This window comes from Carassius auratus, chromosome 32, assembly GCF_003368295.1.
Source record: "Carassius auratus strain Wakin chromosome 32, ASM336829v1, whole genome shotgun sequence".
NCBI classification, from domain to species: Eukaryota; Metazoa; Chordata; class Actinopteri; order Cypriniformes; family Cyprinidae; genus Carassius; species Carassius auratus.
The window spans coordinates 34,073,201-34,099,889 of NC_039274.1; the positions used below are offsets into that span (position 1 = coordinate 34,073,201).

At 38.0% G+C, this 26,689-nt stretch overlaps 1 protein-coding gene across 1 annotated transcript; it reads left to right on the top strand.

Annotated features, from left to right (window-relative positions):
- Positions 1 to 406: 406 nt before the first annotated feature.
- On the top strand, positions 407 to 26,148 carry LOC113052281 (myotubularin-related protein 10-like). Its single transcript, XM_026216707.1, has 16 exons — positions 407 to 920; positions 1,790 to 1,850; positions 10,502 to 10,635; positions 12,095 to 12,167; positions 13,971 to 14,113; positions 17,539 to 17,632; positions 17,986 to 18,133; positions 19,995 to 20,082; positions 20,351 to 20,439; positions 20,699 to 20,829; positions 21,175 to 21,244; positions 21,443 to 21,513; positions 21,905 to 22,077; positions 22,185 to 22,355; positions 23,645 to 23,833; positions 23,967 to 26,148. Exons 1-16 carry the CDS (start codon positions 861 to 863, stop codon positions 24,567 to 24,569), a joined length of 2,298 nt encoding a protein of 765 aa, XP_026072492.1. The 5' UTR covers positions 407 to 860; the 3' UTR covers positions 24,570 to 26,148.
- The last annotated feature ends 541 nt before the right edge of the window (positions 26,149 to 26,689 follow it).

Here is a 26,689-nt window from a genome sequence, read left to right on the forward strand (position 1 = left end):
ATTGTATTTGAGAAAGGTATACCGAGTGAAGGAGAAGAGTATTTTCATCTTGTGACTGTAAGGGGCAGTCGTGACCTTACTGAGACTCTGCAATGCAAGATTACAATCTTTCCAGTAGGTGGAGCCATTAGTCCATTAAAAACACTCCAGCTAAACTATACATAATATTGAAAACGGTCTATATATTTAACATTTTAAAGAAACATAATGGACTTATAAAGCGTTTTGTCTGCAATCGAATATTTAAAATTATATCAGCCAAAATCTAGCTCATATAAAGAATTACATATACATGTTAAAGCACTTAATATAATTGGAATATTATAACAATATGAAACAAAACGCTCCAATGGTCCACAGGGCTCGCCATAGCTCACTCCTCCTCCGGTTTTTTTTTTTTTTTTTTTTTTGTGGTCCAGAGCTCAAGCACGCTGCACCTCCCCACTCCTCCTTTAATAAACATGGCTGAACTGAAAACGGACGGTGGATTTTAGGACTGCACCCGTCTGCTGCAGCACCAGCACAGGACTCGCACACACTCACACTGTTGATTCACACAAGAAGACTGAGCATGAGCTGAATGTTTACAGCGCGGAGCCAAAGCAGCGAAAGTTTGAGTGTGACAGCCGCTAACGAAGATACTTGAGCGGGACGGACCAGCTCCAGCTGAGATACTACTGCATGCAAAGCGTAGACTAAATACTGCTTTTGCATTTATGGAAACTATGCGTGTCTACTGAAGAAACCCTGGATTTATTGCTCTGAAGTAGCCTTAGACAGTCTGGCTTACATTTGAAAGAGTTTTAAGCTGCTCTTATATGGATTCACAGTTCCCATTTTTGTTGAATTGACCCGTTTAAATGATGTTCTCCGGTAAACAAACGAAGCCGACTTTTAAGTCTTATCTTCCTCCACTTCAGGTGAGTGAGACACTAACATGCTAGTAGCTAAAACAAAGTCGTCATACTTGTTAATTAAACTATTCTGCACTTGTGTAAGTATGTTAAGGAAACTCTGTCACCTCATATGTTTGACATCTGGACGACTTTTAAGCCTTCACTGGGTCTGATAGTGGTATCCTTCGTAACTCTCAGGTGTGTCAGTGTTTACTGGACCACAGCACTACATGTATGAAGATGGGGCAGGATTCCCTGCTTTAAGAACAATGTGCATTTAATTTTAACTTATAACATATTTAGATCTTAATTTAACATGTGCAGGATGATGATGATGATGATTCATCAGCCATTGTGTTATTAATGAAGTAAATGAATCTGACATGTACATCTAACTCATGGAAGTTTTGGATAATGACCCCAAGAATTATAATTGTTACTTTAATATATATATATAAAATAATTGTTACTTTAAATAATAATAATAAAAACATTACAGCACTAGAAACGACATGCTAACCCAAAGATTCTAATTTATCTTTTCCTTTCAAAATAAAACAATAGTTTTTACTCCACAAATCTAAAAACATTTGTCAAATTCTTCATTAACAAATAGACAAAAAAAAACTTTGATATTCAACACACAGATCACTATTTTTCAAAGAAACAAAATTAGATCAGTTAACTGTTTTGATGGGAACCTTTGTTTATATGAACAAATGCTGATATTCAGTACAAATGACAAAATGAAGAAGAGCGTAGCCACTCATTAAATGAGTTGAAGTGAGATTCTGTGCCATGTGGTCAAGAGAAACATGTAAGTGTAAAGATCTAGGTCTTGCATGCCTGCAGCGGGTCAGGTGACTTTTAAGTGTTCTTAATGTTTCACACAGACTGACTTGAAGAAAAGTCCTCAACTGCCCATCAAGAAGCTAGAAGCAAAACTTCTACCAGGTAAGAGACTTTCAGAAGCATTCACTCTGGAAAGAAAGATGAATCAGTTCACATGACAAGCAACTCCTAAAGGTCTCAGGTTTGGGGTGGTGTGGCTTAGTAGGTGAAGATTTGGTCTGGTAATTGAATGTTTGTAGGTTCAAACCCCCATGGCCTATTTCACAAAACTGGTTTCAGTGGCTACTACAGTGGAGTTTAAATTGGGCAAATTCAGTTTTTTTCAGGTTCGAGAAGATCGATTGGTTTTACTTGTGCGAGTTGTCACCAAAAGATCAGCTGTAACAAAAATGACAAATAACTGATGCAGTAAAAGTCACTCACTGTATTTCTTCCTCAAAATTAAAGCAGTTTACAGGTAAAGCAATTATGAAGCGCAAAGCCACTCATTAAATGTGTTGAAATTAGTTAATTAATTTATTACACATAAGCAATTTTCACCACATTTTTTAAAATATAAAGACATTGCATTTACATTTATTAATTTATAATATATAAAGCTTTTGGAAGCTTTTGTGGCAGCAGCAGTATATTTTCTCCCTTATAGATCCGTTTAAATTCATGATATTTTCAACGATTTCTCAATCTTCAGAAGAGAATGGAATTGCGCTGACTCTCTCGGAGGAATTGAATCAAGCTGGTGCTCTCCATGCGAACGCTTGCAGATGCCAAACTTCAAAGTTGCTCATGCGCCAAAGTTAATCATAAACTCTGGATCAAACCCTGACCTGACTGTGACATTTATAACAAGTTTTCTGAATGCGCTGAATCTGATCGAAGCCGGCTGGTATTTGTTTAGTTTCATCAACTCTGAGCTTACTTGTTCAACTAGCTAAGTGTAGCATTGCTAGACTATAATATAGTTACTAATTGCATTGTAGGATTGCTTTTGTAAATTATACATTTAATCATTTTAGATCAGAAAGCCTCTATTAAATGAAAACTAATGTAATTTTAACAATTTGGTGGTTCTTGTTTCCACCCCCCAACCCCTCTCCCCACCCTGCTGTTCAATCTGCCACATTTTGGGACATTATCAATCAACAGAAGGCTGCCTGTTAGTTTCCATAGCAATCAGTTGGCTTTTGCCCTTTTCTCTAATTTTACCGTTGCACCACCAATCATCTTCAGCTATTGTGAGTTTTTTTTTTTTTTTTGGCAGGAGAGAAGTGTTTGTGACAGCGAGAGAGAGAGAGAGAAACAGAAATGATGTAGCGGACATCTTGAGTAATCAGTTGAAAATGATATTCACAGAGGTCCTTCCTGTATACAGAACAGTATCTTATCCAGCCTGTTTCCTGCACTTGTGCAGCCTCTGAATTTTTAATGCGTGGCCTTGCATAAAGAGCCTGTGATCTGCCATGGTTTGTTGTGTTTGGGTTTTGATGCCAACTGAAGTGTTTACAGAAGGTCTACAATGCAGCTTCCTCTAGACGGCATTTTAATGCCACACTTCCTGATTTGTGAATTGTACATAGAACAAGTATGTGAGGTTAAGGGGATATTATTGAGATTCTTTGAAAAATCAGTGACTCTCTCTCATGTTGAATCAAACATGTATATATGCCTGTCTTCTGTGGAATGTTTAAAAAAAATAAAATGCACCGTTTGCTATTCTAGGGATTGGAGCTACTTCAAAAAATGATGCAAAGTCACCATAAATGTATCATAAGAAAATGGACATTATGCCTTATTCTCTATATTCCATGTGTTCTAAATCCATACAATAGCTTTGAGTGAGAAACAGACTACTCACTCATAATCTTTTTTTTTTTTTTTCTAGTGTTAAAATGAGAATAGCTGTGACCAGCATTATGAACCATATCACTCCAATCGTGACTGAAACATCGAGGCTACTTCTACATTCATCCGGACATATTTGAGAACAGTGCTTTCATTTCAAAACATTGTTTGTCCACAGTGGCATTTTCAAGTGTTTTCCGAATTGTCCTCGTCTAATACCTCAGTTTTCACAGTCCACACTACAATGCCAAAACTGCATTTTCAACTTCATGCACGTTTCAAACGCTTTGGGATCAATGTAGATTTAGCCTCAGACCAGTTTTGTGAATTTGATTAACTGATCCATTATTAAAAGATGTTACTCAAAAGAATGATTTATTTACAAAAAAAGCTATAAAACACAAATCATAAACCTCTTTTATGGTTTTTTTATTTTGTTTTTGACGCTTTCTGAATTCTTCGTAATTGCATGGAAAAGAGTGAACAGTGCATGGTGTCTTCCATGGAAGAAAGTCATGTTGGTTTTGAACAACATGAGAGTGAGTAAAAAATGAAAGATTTTCCTAATTTTGGGTTAACGATCCCTTTAAAAATTTACCTTTTCATTTACATTTAATAATTTAGCAGACGCTTACAGAAGAGGACGATGGAAGCTATTAAACCAACAAAAGCGCAACGATATGACAGTGCTGTGGCAAGTCACAGTTTGTCTAACAAATTACACATAGCAAAGTTTTTCTGATGAATAATTATTAAAGGAAAAGAATAGAATGAAAGTGTTAGTATTCATTTTCATTAACATTTTTGAAAATGGCTAAAGACTCAGGTTGTGTTCGGCACGCATTTCACCAGCTTGGTACAGTGAAGGTATAGGTCTGTGAAAGTAGTCTCTCTTTGCAGAAGGCGAGTTTCTGAAGAGTCTGAAGTAGTTGAGGTATAGGAGAGCAGAGCTAGTGGTTGATCTTCAGGCAAACACCAGACTGATAAATTGATAAAGCAACTTATTTCACTCATTTCCTCTGTTTATTTAACGCATTCAAAACTAGTTTGATGTTTGCTAAATCAAGAGGTTAGTGTCATGAAACCCTGTCTGTAGGAGATGGTTTGGTTTTGTCCCATCATGGTTTTAAAAATGTGATCTATTATTATACCTGTTCCTGTAAATGCCATTGACAAGCACTCTTGAATAGGGTGTGTACCACTACCCATCTACCTTTAATCCTAATGTCCTTGTTCTTCATGTTCTGGCAGGTAGTTTCATTCAAATAACTGCGAGGCTTTGCCCTTTGTTCTGTCTTAACTTTCTAACTCATGCAATGGCAGATCAGATATTTTCAAGCCATTAACAGAGGTCTTAATGCAACCTGAGAGTTTCTGTTCTTAGAAGTGTTGGAAAGCAAATAGAAAGGCGACTTAGTGCTGTGGTGTCTGGAGAAGGAATCTGTGTTTAGGAGTTCACTCCTTATAATTAAGCCTCATAACATGGTCCTTCCCTTTTCCAAAATAGATGTGCTGTGCACTTTTTAGTTCCTCATCTGAAATTAAAACAAAACCTCCCTTGTCACTGTATTTTGTGGACTGTGCTGATAGTAGGGTGTCACACGGTGTGGTGAAGTTATTGCAGAGGTTTGAATACTCTTGCTAGTGTACACCAATGTACATTAGAATATCAAAGGAAGGGTTCCCTTACAAGCTTCTTACTGCCTGGTTTAATATGGCTATTTTATTTCCAGAACCAGCGCAAGTTGACTAAGCAGATGCTACCATTCAGATTCTGTAAAAATAAAAAAATAAAATGTGTGGGTTTAAAATAAATTAATTACTTTTATTCAGCAAGGCAGCAAGGACATGATCAATTGATCCAAAGTGAAAGTAAAGACATTTATAATGTTACAAAACATTGTTCAAACAAAATGCTGTAAAATGCAAAACATCATGGAAAAAAAGATTTCCACAAAAATATTAGGCCACACAGCTGTTTTCAAAATTGATGCTTTTTTTTATTTTTATCACCAAAATCAGCATATTAGAATGATTTCTGAAGTAATGACTGCTGACAATTCAGCTTTGCATCACAGGAATAAAATACATTTTAAAATAAATCGAAATCGAGAACAGTTATTTTGAATTAAAAAAAAAAAACAAAAAAAAAATCTTACCTTCCTTTTTAAGAGTAGTGTTACTGGTTGATCTATCTATAACTGTGGACACAAATTTAACGCTTGCGGTCAGATTAACTGTGTTGTCAGTTTGGCAGTATGTGACAAACATCTTTAAGATTTTGAGACCACGACCGCAGTATCACTTTTTCAATATCAAATAAGTTTGTTTATTTTTTACTCACTCTCATTTGTTGAACTACAATAAATTGCAGATTTAAAAACATTTATATATATATAAAAATTGTAGCAATTTCTGTATCCCATTAAATGTACATGTATGAAAAATAGATATTCAGGAATATTGGATTTTATGTTTGCAGACATGTAAAGAAAATAGATACATAGAGACATTTGTCTTTGTCATACTCTGAGGATGGTTTAATTGTGTCTGTGGTGACATTTTAGTAGAATGTATCCATTCAGATTGACCTCCTACTACTGCTCCATTTAAACCTCTCCAGTACTCCTTACACACATACGGAGGCCCAGTGATGCCTAGTCATCTCAACAGAACATGGCCGTTGTCTCATGAATGGTGTTCTACAAACACATGCACGTCTTGCAAAATTTCCAAATCCCTGGTAGCCCTTCGACCACTCTTCAGATTTTGGTATAGACTGAGATGAATTTAACTAGCCCAAATATGAAAGAAAATGTCTAAGTAGTCAAAAAATAAATAATTAAATTCAAAATAAAAATATCAAGGAATTAATTTTATTTCACTATTTACAGGGTATCTGCAGGATTAAAAAAAAAATCAAATTAAGGCTTTTTAAGAGCCTTTTTAAGAACTGCACAAATAAAATGAATAATTGAACGGGGTAGGGCAATGTCTATGATAACATTAAACAGCAAATTACATGATTTCCAGTTCAGATAAAGCTTTTCACAAAAACTAAAAACCTTATTAAATGATAAACATCACATTCCAGCATTTTAAGAAAAGGGATGAGTCAAATCAGCATATAAATTATTACATATATATTGTGTCTTCATTGTTTACATTTTTAGAAGGCACATTAGCTTCTTTCTCATTTACAACACTGCATGTTTGCTGCATAAAAATATTAGCTGATTTTCGCTGTGTTCTAAGCAAAAACAGGAGACGGGCTTATTCGAAAATGCAAACCACTGATCTGTAAAATTATTAGTGATGCAAATGATTTTTCTGCTCATAGGTGGGGCTTTTGAAACAACAGAATAGTTGTTATAGTGGTTTCCCCAGTAACGGCTGGACACAAAGTAGCGCTGTGCTCATAAGTGCTGCTTTATCGATGGGGAGCTGCAGCCTGGAGCAATGGACAGGTGAATCGGTACAACACAAACTACCCCCACACCCTGACAGACAGCTTTGCCGACCAATCATTGAGACCTTTGACCACGCCCATTGCTCCAGCCTGCAATTATCCCTACTTTGCTTTATCAGGCTTTAAAGGAAAGATGAAATGAAAATGCCATCAACACTTTTCTGAAGACAGTCGTTTCCCTTCAGATATGCATTCATATAAAACACCCGCACTGTGTTTTGACTTTAAAACATGGAGCGCACAGTTTTCTTCCATGAAATCACAGCCTTTTGAAGTTTTATCATATTAAACTGTATTGCTATTCTTGTCTTTCCATCCCTAAATGGAAGAAATCTTGAAGTTATAATTAAGACTTTTCTTATACCAAATTTAAAGGTGCTGTATGTAAGTTTTTGACTCTACTATATCATAAAAATACCATATGTTTGCAGATATTTGAGAAACATGCTTAGTTAATACACTTGTTTATCTGAAAAACAATGCTACAGTGTGTTATTCACCTTTAAAAATGTGCGTTCCGTGCTGGAATGTCAGTCTCTATTTTGGTTTGTGAAACCCGCCCTCTGCCAGTTTACCCAATTGTATTCCAGCACCCCGGGTTGCCAGCTGACGGAAAACAAAGCGTATTTAATTTCATTAATCGTCTAGTGCATTCGTTCCTGTTGGTGTTGTCAATCTGGCAACCTGAGTCTGAAGAGGAGGGGCTGGGTATAAAAAAAAACCCTCTCCAATATTTTGAATTTGGACTGCAATACCTAGTTCAACCGCTCGCTGTCAATCCTACATATAGCACCTTCAAGACTTTTAAGGCCTTCAATTTGAAACCACTGCATTGAAGACTTTTAAGGACCTGCAGGAACCTGATTTTGCGAGTCCTACCATGCACACATTCTCTCTCTCTCTCTCTCTCTCTCTCTCTCTCTCTCTCTCTGTCAGTCTTTCTGTTTGGCCTCTTGTTATGTTGCTCCGATCCATGTAACTTTTGCAGCACAATGCAGCGAGAGCATTCCTGTGCCAAACTCGATCCGTCCTTAAGAGCACCCTGTCCTATGACGTATTCATCATCATATTTTCTCTCTGCCTTAACTATAGACATCATTTTACTCTTTAACTCTGCTACAATTCTTGTTCAAAGAAAAAACACAACCCAAAGTGTACGGATGAAATATACCAGCCGCAAAATCGCCCATTTTCAAACAGGATGTAAACACAGGAAGCCTGATCACATGATCATACCTAAATATTTAATGCTGTTATTTTTAGGTGCAGACTGCCTTTAACGTCGGTCTTAGGTCATTTAATCAGGTTTGATGTCAAGTGTGTATTATTAATGGCATGGCTATGATGTGTACTCTCACGTGTTGGCATTTCTGAAATGTCAACCCATCGATATCAGGATATACTGTGTAGAAATTATATCAAGTTCAGGTTCACTATACTGTTCAAGTTTGTTCAGATGTTTTTTTTTTATGTTTTTGAAAGAGGTCTCTTATGCTCACCTAGACTGCAATTATTTCATTAAAAATACAGTACTAATAATACAAATAATAAATATGGTCCCAGTTTAAAATATCAGTTTTTTTTATCTGAATACATTTTAAAATGTAATTTATTCAGGCTTTAGTGTCACATGATCCTTCAGAAATCTTGTTAATATGCTGATTTGATGCTCAAGAAACATTTAATTGTTATCAGTGTTGACAACAGTGGTGCTGGTTAAATATATATATATATATGTATGTGTATGTATATATTATTAAGCCTTGATTGTTTGATAAATAGAAAGTTCAAAATAACAAAATTTATTTAAAATAGAAATGTTTTGAATAACAGACGTCTTTCTGTCAGTTTTGATGAATAATGCGACCTTGTTGAATAAATGTATTCATTTCTAAAAAAAAAAAAGAAAGAAAATAATTTGATTAGTAATGAATGCGATGAAGTCACAACATAAAGTATTATGCAAATTGTGCAATGAGATGAGATACCATTCTCTTTTCTAAACTGATCTTCACTGGCTGTTTATTGATTAACCACCGAACAAGTGTTTCAATGTGACCTTGTTTGGCTGTATTCATAGTGCATCTGCATTTCCTTCTCATCTGCAGTCTGGACAGATCTTCTGCTGTGTAGAGCGGTGGGTGATCAGACACACACTGATACTAGTCATGGCCATTTACAGGCCAGGCTGCTTGTGGAGCGGAAGAGGAAGTTGTTTGAAATATGCGAGTGGGTGTGTGAATATGTGAGAAGATGGGTAATAAAGATTGTGGGTCTTTTGGTGTCAAATATGTTCAACTGATGACAGTAGTAAATGAAAGCATTATCAGATTAACCAAAATATTTAAGAGATAAATATGCAAGTAGTTGATGATGTTCGTAAAACTCCAGAACTCTGTGGGCTCAGATTCCAAGCAGATGTAGTCATAGGTTAATTGTTTTTCTTTGAAAATCAGCTGGCTGACCTACTGTTTTAGTGGCTTGGCATGTAGTGAAGTGTTCACCAAAAACGTGCCTGAGATGCAAATGCTCTCGCAGGGCCCAACCTCCATTTTAGCTAGCATGCACCCTGCCCTACAGTAACCCCTGAACCAGGCCCGGCTGTGAGACAAACACTCACACACCGAGTGCTCACAGCTGGAGTTTCTTCTAACTCACTCTTCCTCTCACAACTTGATTATTCTTCTCCAATATACACACATCTCTGTTCATTTTTGCCTATGTATGTGTCTTGATGATCTTTAGAGCTAGAGAGGAAGTGCTATGTTTAGAATGAAGCAGAATGTGGGTGTCTTTTTTCCATGTGTGTGTCTTCAGTAGCTCAGTATATTAACTAGAATGCTGGTATTAGTGAGTATTATTAATGCGAACAAAATGTCTTTGTGACTGTCCAAAAACCTGATGTTTCTGTATTCTGAAAGCCTGGGTTTCTTCCTGGTTCAACTGACTTTGATGAACTTGTGCTCTTTTCCTGTTTGTGTGACCGTTCAGGATTCTCAGCATGTGTATGCACACTCTGTACGTGGTGAAAGTTTATGTGACACAGCACAACAGGTCATTTCTTTTAATAGGGCATCATTTTCTTCCAACATGAAAGGAGAGTCATAAGAGAGGGGTTTCCCTGGAAAGCCGTTCGGAAGGGGGTCAAGTTTGTGTTACCCAATTGGTCAGCAATCCAGATGTTGAAACTGAAATAAGAAACTGCTGCTATATTGTGGAGGATAACAGCTTGTTTGTTTGGCAAAAAAAAGTGTTTCTCTCTGTCTATTGGAGTAGAGAACAAAAAATATAAAAAACAATACTTGTCAACAAGTACCAACCGTTCCTTTTAATGTATGTTTTTAATATTTAAATTGAGTTCAAATTTGAGCTAATCATCCATTGCTCAGCTCATTGTGTTTTTCCTTCCTCTAAATTTCACTTCCTTATTCCCTCTTTACAGGTGAAATAATTGTGAACGAGGCAAACTTTGTAAGGAAGTGCATCGGTTCAGAAAGTCAGGATGACCTCTGGGGGAAACTTGTGTGTACTAACTTCAAAGTTTCCTTCATTTCCCATAATTCATTGCCACGAAAGGTAAGCACAGACTTATCTGAGAGTCAGTACTTTGACTTGATTTGACTGTGACAATAAGCAGTAATTATGGCATAGAATATTATTAAACACAAAACGATTTTTTTTATTATGTGTTCTCACAACCTAAAAAAAGATAAATATTAAACGAAATGAAAGTTTAAAGAAAAACATGCTTTTAAATTTTTTTTAAACTGTATCCGAGTCATTTGAAGAATTGCTGCTTGTCAATTCTGCGAGCAGAAAATACATGTGTGTACAATTTACATTTTTATTTAGCTTGCTCTGCTGTTTTCAACGTGCAATGGAAATAATTAACCTTCTCGCCCTAAAACATCTCCTATAGTTGTATAATGTTTATATTTACATTAGTTTTTATATTAGATTACTAGATTGGATATAAATGGGTCATATAAGGAGGGAAATACATTTCAGACTCATGTCAGGCAAAAGAATCCAAAGTTCTTTTCCAGAGCAGTGAAATCTGCAGCTCACAAGTTAAGCATGTTAATAATCTCCCTCAGTCAACCAATGATCAGCTGATTTACAAGGAAAAGAAGGTAATTTATTACAGGCCTTAAAGGGTTAGTTCACCCAATAATCAAAATTATGTCATTAATGACTCACCCTCATGTCGTTCCAAACCCATGAGACCTCCGTTCATCTTCAGAACACAGTTTAAGATATTTTAGATTTAGTCTGAGAGCTCTCAGTCCCTCCATTGAAGCTGTGTGTACGGTCTAATGTCCATGTCCAGAAAATTAAGAAAAACACCATCAAAGTAGTCCATGTGACATCAGAGGGTCAGTTAGAATTTTTTTAAGCATCGAAAATACATTTCGGTCCAAAAATAGCAAAAACTACGACTTTATTCATCATTGTCTTCCCTTCTGGGCCTGTTGTGAGAGTTCAAAACAAAGCAGTTTGTCATATCCGGTTTGCGAACAAATCATTCGATGTAACCGAATCTTTTTGAACCAGTTCACCAAATCGAACTGAATTGTTTTTAAACGGTTCTTGTCTCCAATACGCATTAATCCACAAATGACTTAAGCTGTTGACTTTTTTTAATGTGGCTGACTCTCCCTCTGAGTTAAAATAAACCAATATCCCGGAGTCATTCATTTACTCAAACAGTACACTGACTGAACTGCTGTGAAGAGAGAAGAGTCAGATAATGACTTGTTCATGAGTCAAGAACCGTTTCTAAATCTAAAATATCTTAAACTGTGTTCTGAAGATGAACGGAGGTCTCATGGGTTTGGAACGACATGAGGGTGAGTTATTAATGACATAATTTAGATTATTTGGTGAACTATTCCTTTAAATACAGGTCACCCATCACACTGGTTCACAAACTGGCTAGCTGTAGCTCATGAGGTTCTCATTACTTGATAACATCTACAAACAGACTGAAAGCAAATCAATGAATGAATCCTTGTTCATTATTCATTATTTACAGAGATTCCAGTGCACCCACCGCCTCTTGGGTGAGCATGATATCCCGCTGGCTTGCGTGGAGCAGGTAGTGACAGGTAATTCAACAGCACACTCGTAAAACATTGCAAAATCACGTTCTTTGGTGGAAGTGGAGTGGGGTGATGGATTCACGATTGGTGGGCCCTTGTTATTCTGTTCCACTATTACCCCCTGTCCGGCGCCCCTGGTTTTAATTAAAAGAGAGGATTTCATCCGTATTTTTTTTATTTGTTTTATTTCATTCAAAAATTTTCCATAGATGCCTTAGCTATATGAGATAAATGCCTGGGGCTCCACAGATCCCAATTTGAGAAACACTGCTCCATAATACTCCAGCCATGCTTTTATGCTTTTAATAGCCTAAATGAAAACGTTTTGAGCCGTCTCACTGGTCAGACCCTATGTAGCCTTATATAGAATGTCTCTTTGTGTGTCTCTCTTGTCTGCCCTTCTCCCAGAGTCATTGGTTTCCTTCTTTTCTAACTTTGTTTGTTTTCCATCTCTCTTTCTACTGTACTTCAGTGCTCCGTTTTATTCTCTCTTTCTGTGTCTGTTCCCCTTTTTCCTTTTCATAAGCTTCTACAGCATTTATGTTAACAAAAAGAATCATGTGTCCTAGATGACTGACTGTAACCCTGTTTTTTTGGACACGAGTGATGTGATGTGATGTGGACAAATGCGTGGCTGTAGCAGAAATGCAGAACCTGTTTGGGTGGCTGCTTTTAGCATAGCTGTAGATGAGCTCATCCAGCCAGACTGCTGCCTGAGCCTGGCCACGATTAATCTTGTTTGTGTTAGATCCTTGCACTCCCCTCATTGCTGACTTAGCCCCCCAAGTGCTGAATTGCTGTGCTAAACAGATGAAGCCTGCTTTTCCCCTTCTCTTTACTCTGTCTTTCTGTGTGGCTTTAACAAAGGACCTTTATAATAGATTCCGGCTTAGAAAAAACACACTGCATGCTCTTTGAGGCTACAGTCTGTCAGTAAGGCACACAGAATGACCCCTGGAGTCTGGGATAGTGCCCTTAGAGGCTATCTATGCTATATTAATTACAGGACTGAAAGCTCCAGCATATATGCTCATATTTCTTTCTTCAATTGGGCCTTCAGTAGTTTTGGTCATATGTTTACATCAGTTAATATGCAAATACAATGGAAAAAAAATAATAATAATTTATTGTTCTTGTGTAGTAATGTTGGTAATGTAGTAATCTGATATGTAAATGGTGATTGTGATTTAATATATGATTTACAGTAGGCTTTTTACACTCCATGTATAAACGGCATGACTGTGAATGTGATATTGCTGTAAACTAGTTCTGCTAATGTGAAGTTGATATCTAGTGAGCATTTCCTCTCTCAGCCCATAAGTGGATGTACTTCCTTGAGTAGAGGAACTCATTCTGTGGTAAAGATAAAGTGTCATGTTCTTCAGAACTCCAAATGTAAAAAATGAAACAAGTGGTTTTAGTTAGCACTTCTGTATTCCTTGTTTAATATCTCAAAGAAACAGAACTTACTTCAGTTTGTTATTGTATTTATTACTGTAAACATAGTCATGATTTCTTGTGCCTTCAGACTGTTTGACTGAATATTATGTAATACATATGGCTCATAATACAGATAATACAGTACTCCCTCGCTCACTAGTATGTGTAATATCCATTAGTGACATTAGTAAACTTGGTGGTTAGCACACATTCTATGATACATAACACTGTAGTGTTCATGCAAATCCACAAATGCCACATCCCAATCCCAATTCTCCCCATCATTACATGTACTCTTATCTACTTTCATCATCTGTAGTGCGTACAAAACCCAAATAATACTTTTTTAAATGTTTTTTTTTTAAATAGTGAATGATCTTAAGGGGAAGCAGAAGATTTTAGGTTCCAATCAGAAGTTGAAATTTAACCCTACTGAGCTTATCCTCTACTGCAAAGACTTCCGCATCATCAGATTCCGCTTTGATGAAGCCGGACCCGAGAGTGCCAAAAAGGTAAAAACAAACACACACACACACACACACACACACACACACAAAAAATAATTAACCTTGCAGCCTCTTGCACTCAAACACACTCGCACATGTTCACACACCTCTGCGTTCCAGGTGCTGTTGGATTAGTCTGAGACCGGATTAAGGGCTAATGGGTTTGGCTGTAGCCCCCGCTGAAATCTGGGTCTGTTTTTTTGCCTGAAGTAAAATTTTAAACAAGTATAATAAATTCCTACATGTTAATGGTTCCCATCCTGGAATGAAGTGGAATTAAAAGTTGTATTAATTTCGGTCTGGGGTCAGTCTTTTGGTGTAAGTGGTTTTATGCGAATTTAACCAAGAACTTAACCAAGAAAACCTTCCATAGAACTCTAGGCATGTGGTGTTTCAGGAAGTCTCTTCTCTCATTGCTTCCTCTTTCCAACTGAGAGGTTGTAGGATGAGTGGATTATAGTTTGTCTTTTTACCTAGACAGCATTGCTTTCATCCACCTTCTCCGTCTGGTGGACACTGATCCCACTGCAGACCTGTAATGACGAGTCCGATTCATCCCTTCTTGCTATACCCCCTCATACATGAGACACAAACCAGTGACGTCTGGTAGATTCTTACTCGAAGATCCTTTAGATTCAAATGTGAAATTACACTGTAATATCCATATGGGTGAGTTGTTTACTTTGTAATTAGTCCATACAGTCTGGCAATATTCAGTCGACAGTGTAATCAGCCACAATTGAGGAACCGGTTCCTCTCACATTAAACAGCGTACTAACCTCAAACTTTTTGAATATTTTATATTCAATTTTAACTTTTTTAATATTATTATTACTATTTTTTTATTTATTTTATTATTTTCATACTGTCCCATCTGAAGTCTTTGACAGAAAAGATAATCAGATGTTCTAAAAAAATTACCCTTAATGTCTAATGTTAGTTATATATTTTTATTTTTGCTTTTCCCCAATGGTAGACTTAAAAGACCAAAAAAATGCACATCAGTGAAGCATATCGGAGTGTGGCTCTCTGCCTCATAAAATAAAGCTTGTTCTGTTGAGGAATGTCTCTCCCTCCCGTTATACATCTGCTCCATAAAGCAGATAAAAAGAGCTCTTTATACAAGCTGATCTGATCACACCATAAACTCTGAGCTCTGTGACTCACACCAGTCTACGAACCCATCCTGTTGCTTCACAACAGCTGCTGTTGCCTGGCAACGTGGAACTTTGTGTAAAATGAACATTCCACATTGTGCCCCTGTCAGAAGAGGAGAGCGGCCTCCTGTTTGTCATCCCTGCAGTATAACGAGCCCTGATTGGCCATTCCTATAGCATGACTAAGAGCTAAATGAATGCTTTCCACAGCATCTTTGGAATGATTGTTAGTCATCATTTATTAGTCACTAGAATCTCAAAGGCTGCACTTAAGAGCTGTTTATGTTTTTGGAAGCGGAAAAGGGAGTTTTCCTTTCAGTAATGGGAAAAAGACTGTGAAGGAAGTCGAGCTTTTCACCTGCAGTTACCCACCAAATACAAGGCCAAAACTCCAAGGGGAGTAACTAGAGGTATAGAAGGAGTGAAGTAAATGGGGAGGACGAAAGAAGAGGTGCCAGAGTTCACCTCTAAACTGTCTGCCAGCTCCCGAGAATGTGTGAAGGAAGGGGGAGAATGGGGCATGAAAAGCACCACAAAAAACAAGAGAAACAAAAAGCCCTTTGAGCACGGCTCTCACTTTCTGAGCGCTTCGCAAACACACGCGTTTACCCTGAAGTTCCGTTCCAGAGCTTCTCTGATGCTTTTGTTCCTCAGTGCCAGTGAATGCTAAACTAAGGGGCTTACGTGAAGGGCAAGTAGAGTGTATTTCCTTGACAGCCGTAGCAACACGCACTGCTTATTTATATTCGGGTGCTAGCATTATGGAGGAGCCTAATATGCGAGCAGTCTTCTAGGCATCTCAGCTCTGATTGAATTCAAATGGAAGTAAATGTCAAATAGTGTATATGGATTGTGAAGGAGAGACTCCTTCAATGTGTTTTGGATTCTAATGTGTCATTTCCTATAGGCTAGGCTAATTACTGAGTGGAATTAATCCAGAGTCACTTGGAAAAAAGAAATGGAACAAATACAACAACTGGTAAATTCATAATATCCAGTTGGAAATTACAGAGCTTCTTTTCAATTCACATTCCTAATGTGTCATCAGTCTAGTCATTACTGTTAATTCCCAGCACTTCTGTCCCTAGTCCAGCTTTTTCTTCTTTAGACTTTCCTACACCAGTCTTCACAGAAACACTGCTGGCTTGTTTTTTTTACCAATAAATTCTTTGTTTGAGAAGCACTAAATTTATGGACCTTTTACTCAGAATGCGTTTTTGTGTTGAAATGTAGAGCAGTGGAATTAAAATGAATGCATCTTTTAACTTGGGTGCCATGAAGCTGTGTCACACAAGATGCTGCAAAATACACAAGCGCAATTGTCAAATACTTCTAATACATCTACCACATTTTTATAAAGAAAAATAAACAATTTGTACAGTGGAATACAAAAACAGCTTCGGCGTGAACGGGTTTTCTGGGTTTCATCTCTTGTTTTTATACAAGGGATAGTTCATCCAAAAATGGAAATTTTGGCAAATCCATAAAACTATTGTTACATTAAAAATAAAAAAAGCTCTTTATTTGTGTTTCGATGATGAAGTCTTATGGGTTTTTGAAGAATTTACATTTTTGGGTGAACTACACCTTTAAAATGAAATTCTATGAAAACGTATAAGGGCGAGTAATTGATGACAGAATTATCATTTTTGGGTGAACTCTCCCTTTCTGTCCCAAGTGGGACATCGCTCATGCTGTGTACATTTGTTTGTTTATTTGAAGACTCATCTGTGACACATGTAATATACAGCAAGATAAATGTTGATAGTTTTGTATAGGTGAAAATCCAGCCTAGCTTTGGCTCTGTGCACTTGAGCTCTGTGTGTTGTTGAATATTTCCATTCCTGTAACTGACAGTTGTGCCAAGAAAAGGTCTTCTGAAGGAAAAACGGAGGAACTAACGAAAAGGTGTTGTAGGAAAACAGATAACAGAGAGAAACATTTCCAAACTTCACCGTGTAGTTCTGAGGGTGGAGGATGTCAACCAGTTCGGGACAAATCGCCTTAGCAGTGTTTTGTGCCTATAATTTAAATCAAGCACTTCAGGTGGTGATTTCCAGTTCCCAGTGGCAGAAATAATAGAGGTGTACATTTCTCATTTGAGGCTTAATTGGTCTGAAACAATTTGTTAGTAAATGTCAACAGTTGTATTGTGAGACGAAAGGAGGAGGAATTTGTTGTAATTAAATTTCATTCCTTTTTCTGAGGAAATTACAGTGAAACAGTGAAGGTCATTTTGTGTTAGTCATGTGAATATATGTTTTGCTTTTACAGGTTTGCCTGGCCATCGCTCATTATTCTCACCCTGCTGACCCACAGCTACTCTTTGGCTTTGAATATGTCGGAAAGCGATACCATGGATCAACAGGTAAGAAAACACATGCGCTGCCGTGACTGCAATTGATTAGCACTGTTTCCAAAAGAGCTGCCAAACTGCGCTGAGCTGTCCATACATTCAGTTTCCCTGCAAGTAAGGACATGAGAACACTTGCCACAGAATGCAAAGTGCTCATGTTATGAATAAGAATATTAAGATTTATATAGCTGCTATTATTGGGCTGTATTGTAATGTAGTTTTAGAGGTGACAGAATGGCAGAATGTAACGTGATCTTGATTAGAGAAGCTTGTAATGCAAACCTAATATATCCTCCCTTTTATTTATATATATATATAGCATCCCTGCCCTGCTGCTTGAACATGTACACTTGTGGTTTGTTCAGGTGACCGGGTAAATGGTGTTGACCCTGGCGGGGGGATGCAGACCCCCCTGTTCGACTGCTCCTCTGACTGGGACAGAGAGATCAAGCGTACTGGCGCCTCTGAATGGAGAGTGTGTACCATAAATCAAGGCTATTTCATCTCGCCCAGGTAAGTCTATAAATGTGAATTTACATGTAAATTGTGGTCTATTTTGCAAACAGTTTGTATTATAATCACCTTAAAGGGTTAGTTCACCCAAAAATGAAAATTAGGCTGCATTTTACTCGCCCCCAAGGCATCCTAGCTGTATATGATGTTGTACTTTCAGACGAATCCAGTCAGAGTTATATAAAAAATTGTCTTTGATCTTTCAAGCTCTTGTCATTGCACTCAGCGGGTGTTGCATGCATCAATCCATAAGACGTGAAATGAAAAGCAACTTTCAAAAGACGTGAAACAAGAAAAGTGACTCAACGGCACCAGGGGGTCAACAAAGGCCTCCTGTAGCGAATTGATGTGTTTAAATTGATAGTTGTTTAAAACTCAACTCTGTGGTTTATTTTTAAAGACAGCACCTATTTAAAAATGAGTTCTGCTGATTTCGGAGACTGTCAGCTCCAGGCGATCAACGGGAGCTCAGTGCTCATGTATCCACAGAGAGCAGCCTCTCCTCGGCTAGACCTTCTGATATGTGCCTCTGGCTGTGATGTCTCTTTAGTGGTTAACGTTTCATTGTAATGGCTGTATATATAGCCTAGATTTCCCTGAACTAAGTACATTTCTGCTGTTATTATTATTTTTAAATGAAAATGAAAGGAGGCAGTGGTATTTGATATCCTATTTCATTTTATTGTAAATACACAATGAGGAAAATTGCAGTAGCCAAGGCGAAATTGACTGAAGTTATCAAGTACGCTGCTGTTTGCAGAATTACCGGATTTGCGTCATCGCAGACATCACACTCCCGAGACGAATACGTGAAGTCCGAACTACTGAGGATGCACGTCCAAAATCAGCGTACTTTTTTATTGAGAAACGCACGCAGACCTTTTATTTACCTAATCTTCCGGGTACTTTAGACCAAGGTGGAAACACAAAAAGCAACCGGTCTGGGGGAAAATAGTTCCTGGGGAAAAAAGTTCCTGGTACAATTGTTCTTGGTAATCTTGGTGGAAACGTGGCATTTGCTTTTTTTGATCCTGTAAACAAACATTGGATTTCACTGGCGCATGCGCAATGCTGACCTCGTGTGTCATGCTCCCGGAACTGCTTCTGTGTTGGCGCAAACTATATTCAAGTGATTATTAGGTTTTGAATATGGATATTTTTATTAAACCCATCGAGTTGCTACAGGAGGCCTTTGTTCACCCCCAGAGCATATGAGACTTGCCAGGGAATGCAAAATGGTTCCCCCCCTCCTTTTTTCATCCTTTGTTCGTGAAAGGTCGGTTTTTATTTCACTTTCTTTGGACTGAAGCAATGCAACACCCACTGAATGCATTGATAGAGTTTGAAAGATCAAAGACAATTTTTAATATAACTCCGATTCGTCTGAAAGAAGAAAGTCATATTCACCTAGGATGCCTCGGGGGTGAGTAAAACACAGCCTAACTTTCATTTTTGGGTGAACTTACCCTTGAAGCTGAAGATCATTGCTGCATGACCTTGATGATATCATATCCTTGATGTAACTCACATTTCACTGCTGGTTATATATGCTCTATATAACTGTGTATGTGACGAATAAAAATCGTGAATCTTGTAACAAGTGAATGTGACAGAAAGACAGGTTTGAGTATGTACAATATAAATGGATATTGTTAAGGTGACTTGAATGTTGGATCGTATGTTGTCCTTTCTGCAGTAATTGTCTGGAATGAAAACACTGATCTCACTGATCCACACACAGTTCAGTATCGGGTCATTGTGTTTATTATACTGACATAAAGAAGCATCACATATTTGACTGTGCTTCACAGGGTCAAGAGCCATTTATGTGAAATTTAACTACTTTTTCTGTTGTTTGCAGTCTCCCAGAATTCTTTGTGGTTCCGGTATCTCTAGCAGATCAGGATCTGAAGCAATACGCCTGCTTCTTTTACTCCCAGCGCATCCCGGTGAGTGTCATTTACCTGGCTTGATAATTGGTTTTGGAGTGAGAGAGAAGGAAATCTACAAATCACTTTGACTACACCAATCTGTTTTGCTCTTACTCAGAGAGAAAGTCACCAGTTAGTGTCTTCGTTAAAAACTTCGCAGAATGACAAACATGTCTTATTTAAACTCAAAAAGTCTTACTTGGTAGATTTATTTGCACTTAGTAGTTGTGAGTCAACCATGTGTAGGCTCAGATTAGACATTTGAAGAGTATTTCTATGTTTGTAGTTATGGTGCTGGAATCACCCCAGTGGGAGCGCTCTGGTCCGAATGTCTAACATCAGTGACCCACAGCAGCAGAGGAAGGTGGAGCAGCGGTAAGAAAGAGAGAATTAAAGGCTGATTAAGAAATTTGGTTTGACCACCATTTTAAGCAGAAATTAAGCAATAGTCGTACTGTTGTGAGAAAGTAGATATTTTTTTGGCTGATAATATACACTGAACAGCATTTTTTTATATATATATCCTCTCATTATTTGGGAAAAGTTATCAGAAGTTGTGATTGTGCCTGTTTGATCATCTCAGATCTTTTGGACAATACGGACAGAAAACAATGAATCCTCTGTGTTTCTGCAGGATTTCCAGTGCCATCACTAAGAGCCACCCCCTCCGCAGTGATGTCTTCAAGTCCGATTTGGACAAAAACCTCCCAAACATCCAGGATATTCAGGCTGCTTTGCTTAAACTGAGGCAGATTTGTGTTATAGGTAATCAATACCCTGTTGGAGAAAGGGATGATTGCGGTACACAAATACGACTTTAACTGTAGGAAATCCTTACCAGGCCACACAGATTACGATCCAAATTACCGGCATTACCATGTTTATTATTTCCATTCGATTCCTTTCCCACTTACTAAGCAGAGTAATGGCTTCATTTATTTAGTCATATTTGTGTGCTGCACTTGGCGCTCCTGTAGAATCTACAGTGTGACAAAATAAGAGGTGGTCTCGATGGTCACACAGGAGACCCATTTAAATAAATACCAGGTGGAAATGGCATTGGCTCTAATGTGTCTTTCTGCTTGCTTCTGTATTTATATGCATATGCAGATCCCTTTGAGGAGTCTGAAGAGAAGTGGCTGTCATCCTTAGAGAGCTCAAGATGGATGGAGTATGTCAGGTATGATTGAGAAACACTCACTAGTCACCAGTCATCATACTTGATCTCCCAGCTTGTGCCAGGAGGTCTTTTGTGCCAGAAATGTTGGCAACAGGCATAGATTTCTGTTTTTCCATTCTCAGCTGTTTTTTTAGGTCTCAACAGTTCTGTCTGTAGATGTTGATGCTGTGCGGTATGCATTTTTTTTTTTTTTTACAGAACATTTCTACGGCATGCAGTTGAAGTAGTCTATATGCTGGAGAGCAGAAATGTGCCTGTCATACTTCTAGGTAAAATAAAAAGCCCTTCTACAGTTCTGATACAGATTTTTATATTATATAATAGATATTCGATATTATATTATACGATATTATATTTATTATACACGTGCAAACCCAATAAACTAATTATCTGTGGTCATCAGCATGCCACAAATGTAGTTATTAATAACCAGGTATATTATATATATACCCCGTACCCCCCACCCCCCTTAAGAAATGCTGGAAATTATTAAAATGCCTGAAGGAAGAGTACATTTTCAGCATATTTAAATTTTTGGGTCAAGAATTCCTTTAATTGTTCTGTTGTGTCTTATAGAAAAATCTAACCTCAAATGTAATATCTTGTAAATCTTGTGTGAAGTGATAAATGATCCTCTTTATTCCGTATGTGTGTGCACAGAGAACGAGGATCGGGACCTGAGTTGTGTGATTTCCTGTCTGGTGCAGCTGATGTGCGATCCTCACTGCAGGAGTCTGCATGGCTTCCAGGGACTGATCCAGAAGGAATGGGTAATGGCTGGGCATCGGTTCCTGGACCGCTGCAACCATCTGAAGAAGAATGACAAAGAGGAGGTAGGACATCATATGTCCGTTGGATTCCAGGATCTTCTTTGTCCATTGGCTGTATGAGGCATACATGTGGCCCACTTCTTTCATATATCTATTGTTTCTCTCTGCAGTCTCCTCTGTTCCTGCTGTTCTTGGACTGTGTGTGGCAGCTGTGGAATCAGTACCCAGCAGCCTTTGAGTTCACGGAGGTGTACCTGGCAGTGCTGGGGGACAGTATGTGGGTTCCCATCTTCAGCACCTTCCTCTTCAACTGCCCCCGACAGAGAGCAGAGAACAGCAGGGTTAGAAGCTTTAATTGAGTTAAACTAGTTCAATTAAATATATAGAATTATTAATATATATGTTTTGCATATACCATGTTATACTCTAGTGGTCAAAAGTTCGATCGATAGGATTTTTGAATGTTTTTGAAAAGGCTGCATTTATTTGATCAAAATACAGTAAAAACTGTAATATTGTGAAATTTTATAGGAATTTACATAAGTAAATTACATTTACTCAAATGTAATTTATTCATGTGATAGCAAAGCTGGATTTTTCAGCAGTCATTACTCCATTGGTCAGTATGACAAGGAGACAACAGAATTTGTTTATCTTAAATGATTTATATGCTTTCATATATTCCTAATGGTTTATTATTAACAATAAACACAGTGAGCAATTCCTTCTTAAATAGTGTAATTGTAGGCTGTTTATTGCCAGTGTAGTTATATACACAATTGCTCATATAAATACAAGTTTCTATAAAAGTTTTGTTCAGCAGTCTTTAACACTAGCAGCCTGTGATAGGAGTGACTTGTTAGACTTCCAAAAATAAATAATAGTAAATCATGGAAGCCTGTTTAGCAGGAGGTTCTGTAGCCTGGAGTGTCTATAACAACATTATGATTGGGCACACTAAAGTAAGATTTCAGTGAAAAGAATATTGGAAGAATATTGGGCGAGAACTTGATGTCAGTTGGGGAATAATTCTAGAACACCAAGCAGGACTGTACCCAAACAACACAGAACTACTGCAGCAAAGTGACAACAAACCTCAGCATTTACCTTGAAGATCACATTTCCACCAGAGAACATCACAAAACCAACATCCATGAAAGAGCCACAGCTGCTAAAACTTTAATCCCAGACACCAGTGCTAAACTGCACAGAAGATGGTGTCATGATCATAAAACCTGAACAGTTGGAGCACCAAGATGATTTTCAACATCTGCTCCGGCCAGCTCAATCACATGATTGAAATATTATCAAACCGCCGCGGGCAGTTTTAGGGCGATGAGTGAGAAGCAGATTCTCTCGTCTAACATCTCTGAAGCAACTGGCAAATATTTTGCTAGACGACATTCGGCTGGAGACTAATTAAAAGTTAATCTATTCTGAGAAGGTTGGAAGTCGTCTTCGAGGCATATAGTGCTAAAACACCCTAATAAAGAGATATTTTAAGAACTTATGTTTAAGTGTAAGACATGTCTGTTTTCTAATAGGTTATTGTAATATCATATCAAATCACTCTTTAAATTGACATCTCCTTTTCTTTGTCTGTCTGCTTCTTTCCCGCTCCTCTCTTCAGGATTTTGCGAGCAGTAAGAGTATTCACCTGGGGCAGGACCAGGCTCTGCGCTTTCCTCCAGTGTGGGACTGGTCTCAACAGTTCAGTCTTAAAGACCAGACTCTTTTTAATAACCCCCTGTATGTGGGCAAGATCGCCACCTGTGTGCAGAACGGCACAGTGAAGACCTTCACACACAGACGCAGCAAGGTGAGCTCTCCATCTCTGCTCGTCTGTGTGCTGTTGACTTTGTTATCTCTAAAGTAATTTCAGTCAACAGCAAACGATTATGGTTTTTAAAAGATTGAGGAATAGAATATATATTTTTTTGCTACTCCCTCAGAAAAACTACAGTTCCACGCTGCGGGGTCTGCCCTCGGCTTTGCGAAACGGATCGCTTGGGCCGAACGACACGCTGGCGCGCCGGAACTCCCTCGTGCTGCGTCTCCGTTCGGATTTGTCTCAGGTGCGGGAGCAGCAGGAGACCCCATCGGAGCGCTTCATCCGAGACTACTTCTCTCATCCTGTCGACCTACAGGGCCTGCTGCTCCCCCAGCTCCTCCCATCCCACCTCTCTGTCTGGAAGCTCTACTTCCTGCGCTGGGTTCCCGAGGCTCAGATTCCTCAGGGCGGCCCCATCACCGCCTTCCACAAGCTCTCAGTGCTCACAGACGAGATTGAAATGCTCCAGAGCCAGTTGAGGCAGTACAAAGGAGCAGGCAGTACCCCTAACAACCTGCACGCGGAGCACAGCAAAATGTACTTTAAGGTGACTTCGACCCCTCACCAGACCCCTTCTCCTCCAGAGTACCTCAGCTCCTCGTTTCCTTTCTCTCCTGTTGGTAACCTGTGTCGCCCCGGCATCCTGGGGACTCCTCTTAGCAAGTTCCTCAACGGAGCCAAGATCTGGCTCTCTACAGAGACACTGGCTAATGAGACGTTTTGAGGACAGACTGCTGGGACAGGACTGTGAGGTCAGACAAACAGGAAGATCTTCTCATTTTGAATGTGCAGGCTTGAGGTACTGACAGTTACCTGGACATTTTTACAACTGTCTGTTGAGAGTTGTCAGTCAGTGAATTTTTTTTTTTTTTTGCACAAGATTAAATATAAAGCTCCAATCGCACATCATTCTGATTTAGGATTGTTTGGATCTGTCGTACACTGCCTCTCCTGTGTTAAAATACTTTGGTGGATTTCTCCGTTTGAGGCTTGAGGCATTAGTTGGAAAGGAAGTAGAACTGGTAATACTTCATATTAAGATTCAATTTGTTATCATTAGTTAATGCATTAGGTGTCTTGAACTAACAATGAACAGTTTTTCTTATTAGCATTGTTTATTCATAATAATTTTACTAATATTACCGTAATTTATACAAATGAGTACAGTATATGTCGAATTAAAATTAACCAGGTTTAATAAATGCTGGTTATTGAAACCTAATGCATTAATTGATGTGACAGATTGATCATTAATATATAGTGTTTTTGTAGAACAAGAAATTAAATCTGTGGTATAAAATGTGCATATGTTTTAGTTTTTAATCCTGAAATTCATAGTTGGAGATTTTTTGACACCTTCTGGTAAGGTCTAACTTTAGTTAGCTGGCTGCATTAAAATCAATAACCAAAATTGTGAAACTTGATATAGGAATTGACAGGGTTTATTGGTGTAAACCTGTATAGCAGGCAATAAGTGTGCACAGATGGGTGTCTGTCGGGCTGGCTGGATTCCAGTCTTTCTAAAGCACAGCTTGGCTGTCTGAAGGTGACTGACCGCGGCTCAGGCCAGTCAGCCGGTTGATTTGGCTTGCAGTGCGGTCAGTGTCTCAAACAGCATCTGACTGTCAGAAAAGACATTTCCAATTTGTTGTTAATGCACCTGTGAACTTTTAGAGTTATTTTACTAGTGTGACTGTAACCTTGGTCTTGGTTTGATGTGTAGTCTTTTTAATTATAGATTTTTATTATGGTTGGGGACTGTATTTTATTTTATATTTTCCAATTTCTATTCCTTAACTACTTGTTCCTAGAACTGGTACTTATCCTTTTCCCCTGATACCCTTTAACAGGATGTTTACCAGTTTACCAGTAGTGCTGCAATGAGTATGAAAACTGTGTTTGTTCTAATGGCGTGGTTTGATTTGTCAAACAGCACTGATATTTATTCAGTTATTCAAGAAACCTAAACAGGGATATTGTACAGATCCTCTGTGCTTTGTTGTGGGCCCTTTTTGCAGTGTACCTGTTCCTTTCTTTGGTTATTAAAAAGCTACAAAAAGCATCACAGGAGTTTCGCTCTGATGTGTGATTGGAAGTACACTGACTAGTTCCAAAGCTTTGTGTGGCAGTTGTTTAGATATTTGTGGTTGCTCACTGCTCAGTTGTGTCTGTGTAGAGGATCAATGACGGTTCTTAGTCTTAGTTTTTGTTTGTGAGCTCAGGGGAGCCTTGTGAGGCAATATGCACAATTTGGCTCTTTGAGATTTTCATGCAAATAAAAAGAATTGCCACCTTTGAATGGACACCTTCCTTTTTTGTTCTTTGCAAAATTAAATATGATTTTCAGTTTTTTTTTGTTTTGTTTAGAAACCAGTAAAAGCATTCTTTAATCTCAGTTTACTGGATGTTCTCAGAACACAAGTTGAGGTGAAACTAGCTGTAACTGAACCAAGTGAGCACTGAACTCAATCGTAATGCCCTCTTCTGACCACTTAATGATATAACTAACTGTATTTACATTTTTTCATTTAGCAGACACTAATAGAAAAATCACAAATGGCAATTAATAAAATGAGTTTTCCCTTTTTTTTTGGATGATGAATTTATTGAAAGTTACAGTGGTCCAAAAAGTATTTAATATACAATAAACAATTAAAAAAATGCTTTATAATATGTAAATATTACGTACCGCAATATCAAAAAGAGTAGCATTTATTTATAAGTATAGCACAAGCAAATTTCCTCAAATTAAGTGAATTATGTGAAGATTATATTGTTAAAAAACAATGTTTTGGACGCTTTCTGGTTGTCAAACTTTGTCGAACATGTTCATTTGTTCGTGTA

Excerpts from the sequence above, each read along its gene's own strand:
- LOC113052281 (XM_026216707.1), top strand. The coding sequence starts at position 861 with ATGATGTTCTCCGGTAAACAAACGAAGCCGACTTTTAAGTCTTATCTT. Across the intron at positions 10,636-12,094 it reads ATAATTCATTGCCACGAAAG|AGATTCCAGTGCACCCACCG; the intron begins GTAAGCACAGAC and ends CATTATTTACAG. Across the intron at positions 14,114-17,538 it reads GACCCGAGAGTGCCAAAAAG|GTTTGCCTGGCCATCGCTCA; the intron begins GTAAAAACAAAC and ends TTGCTTTTACAG.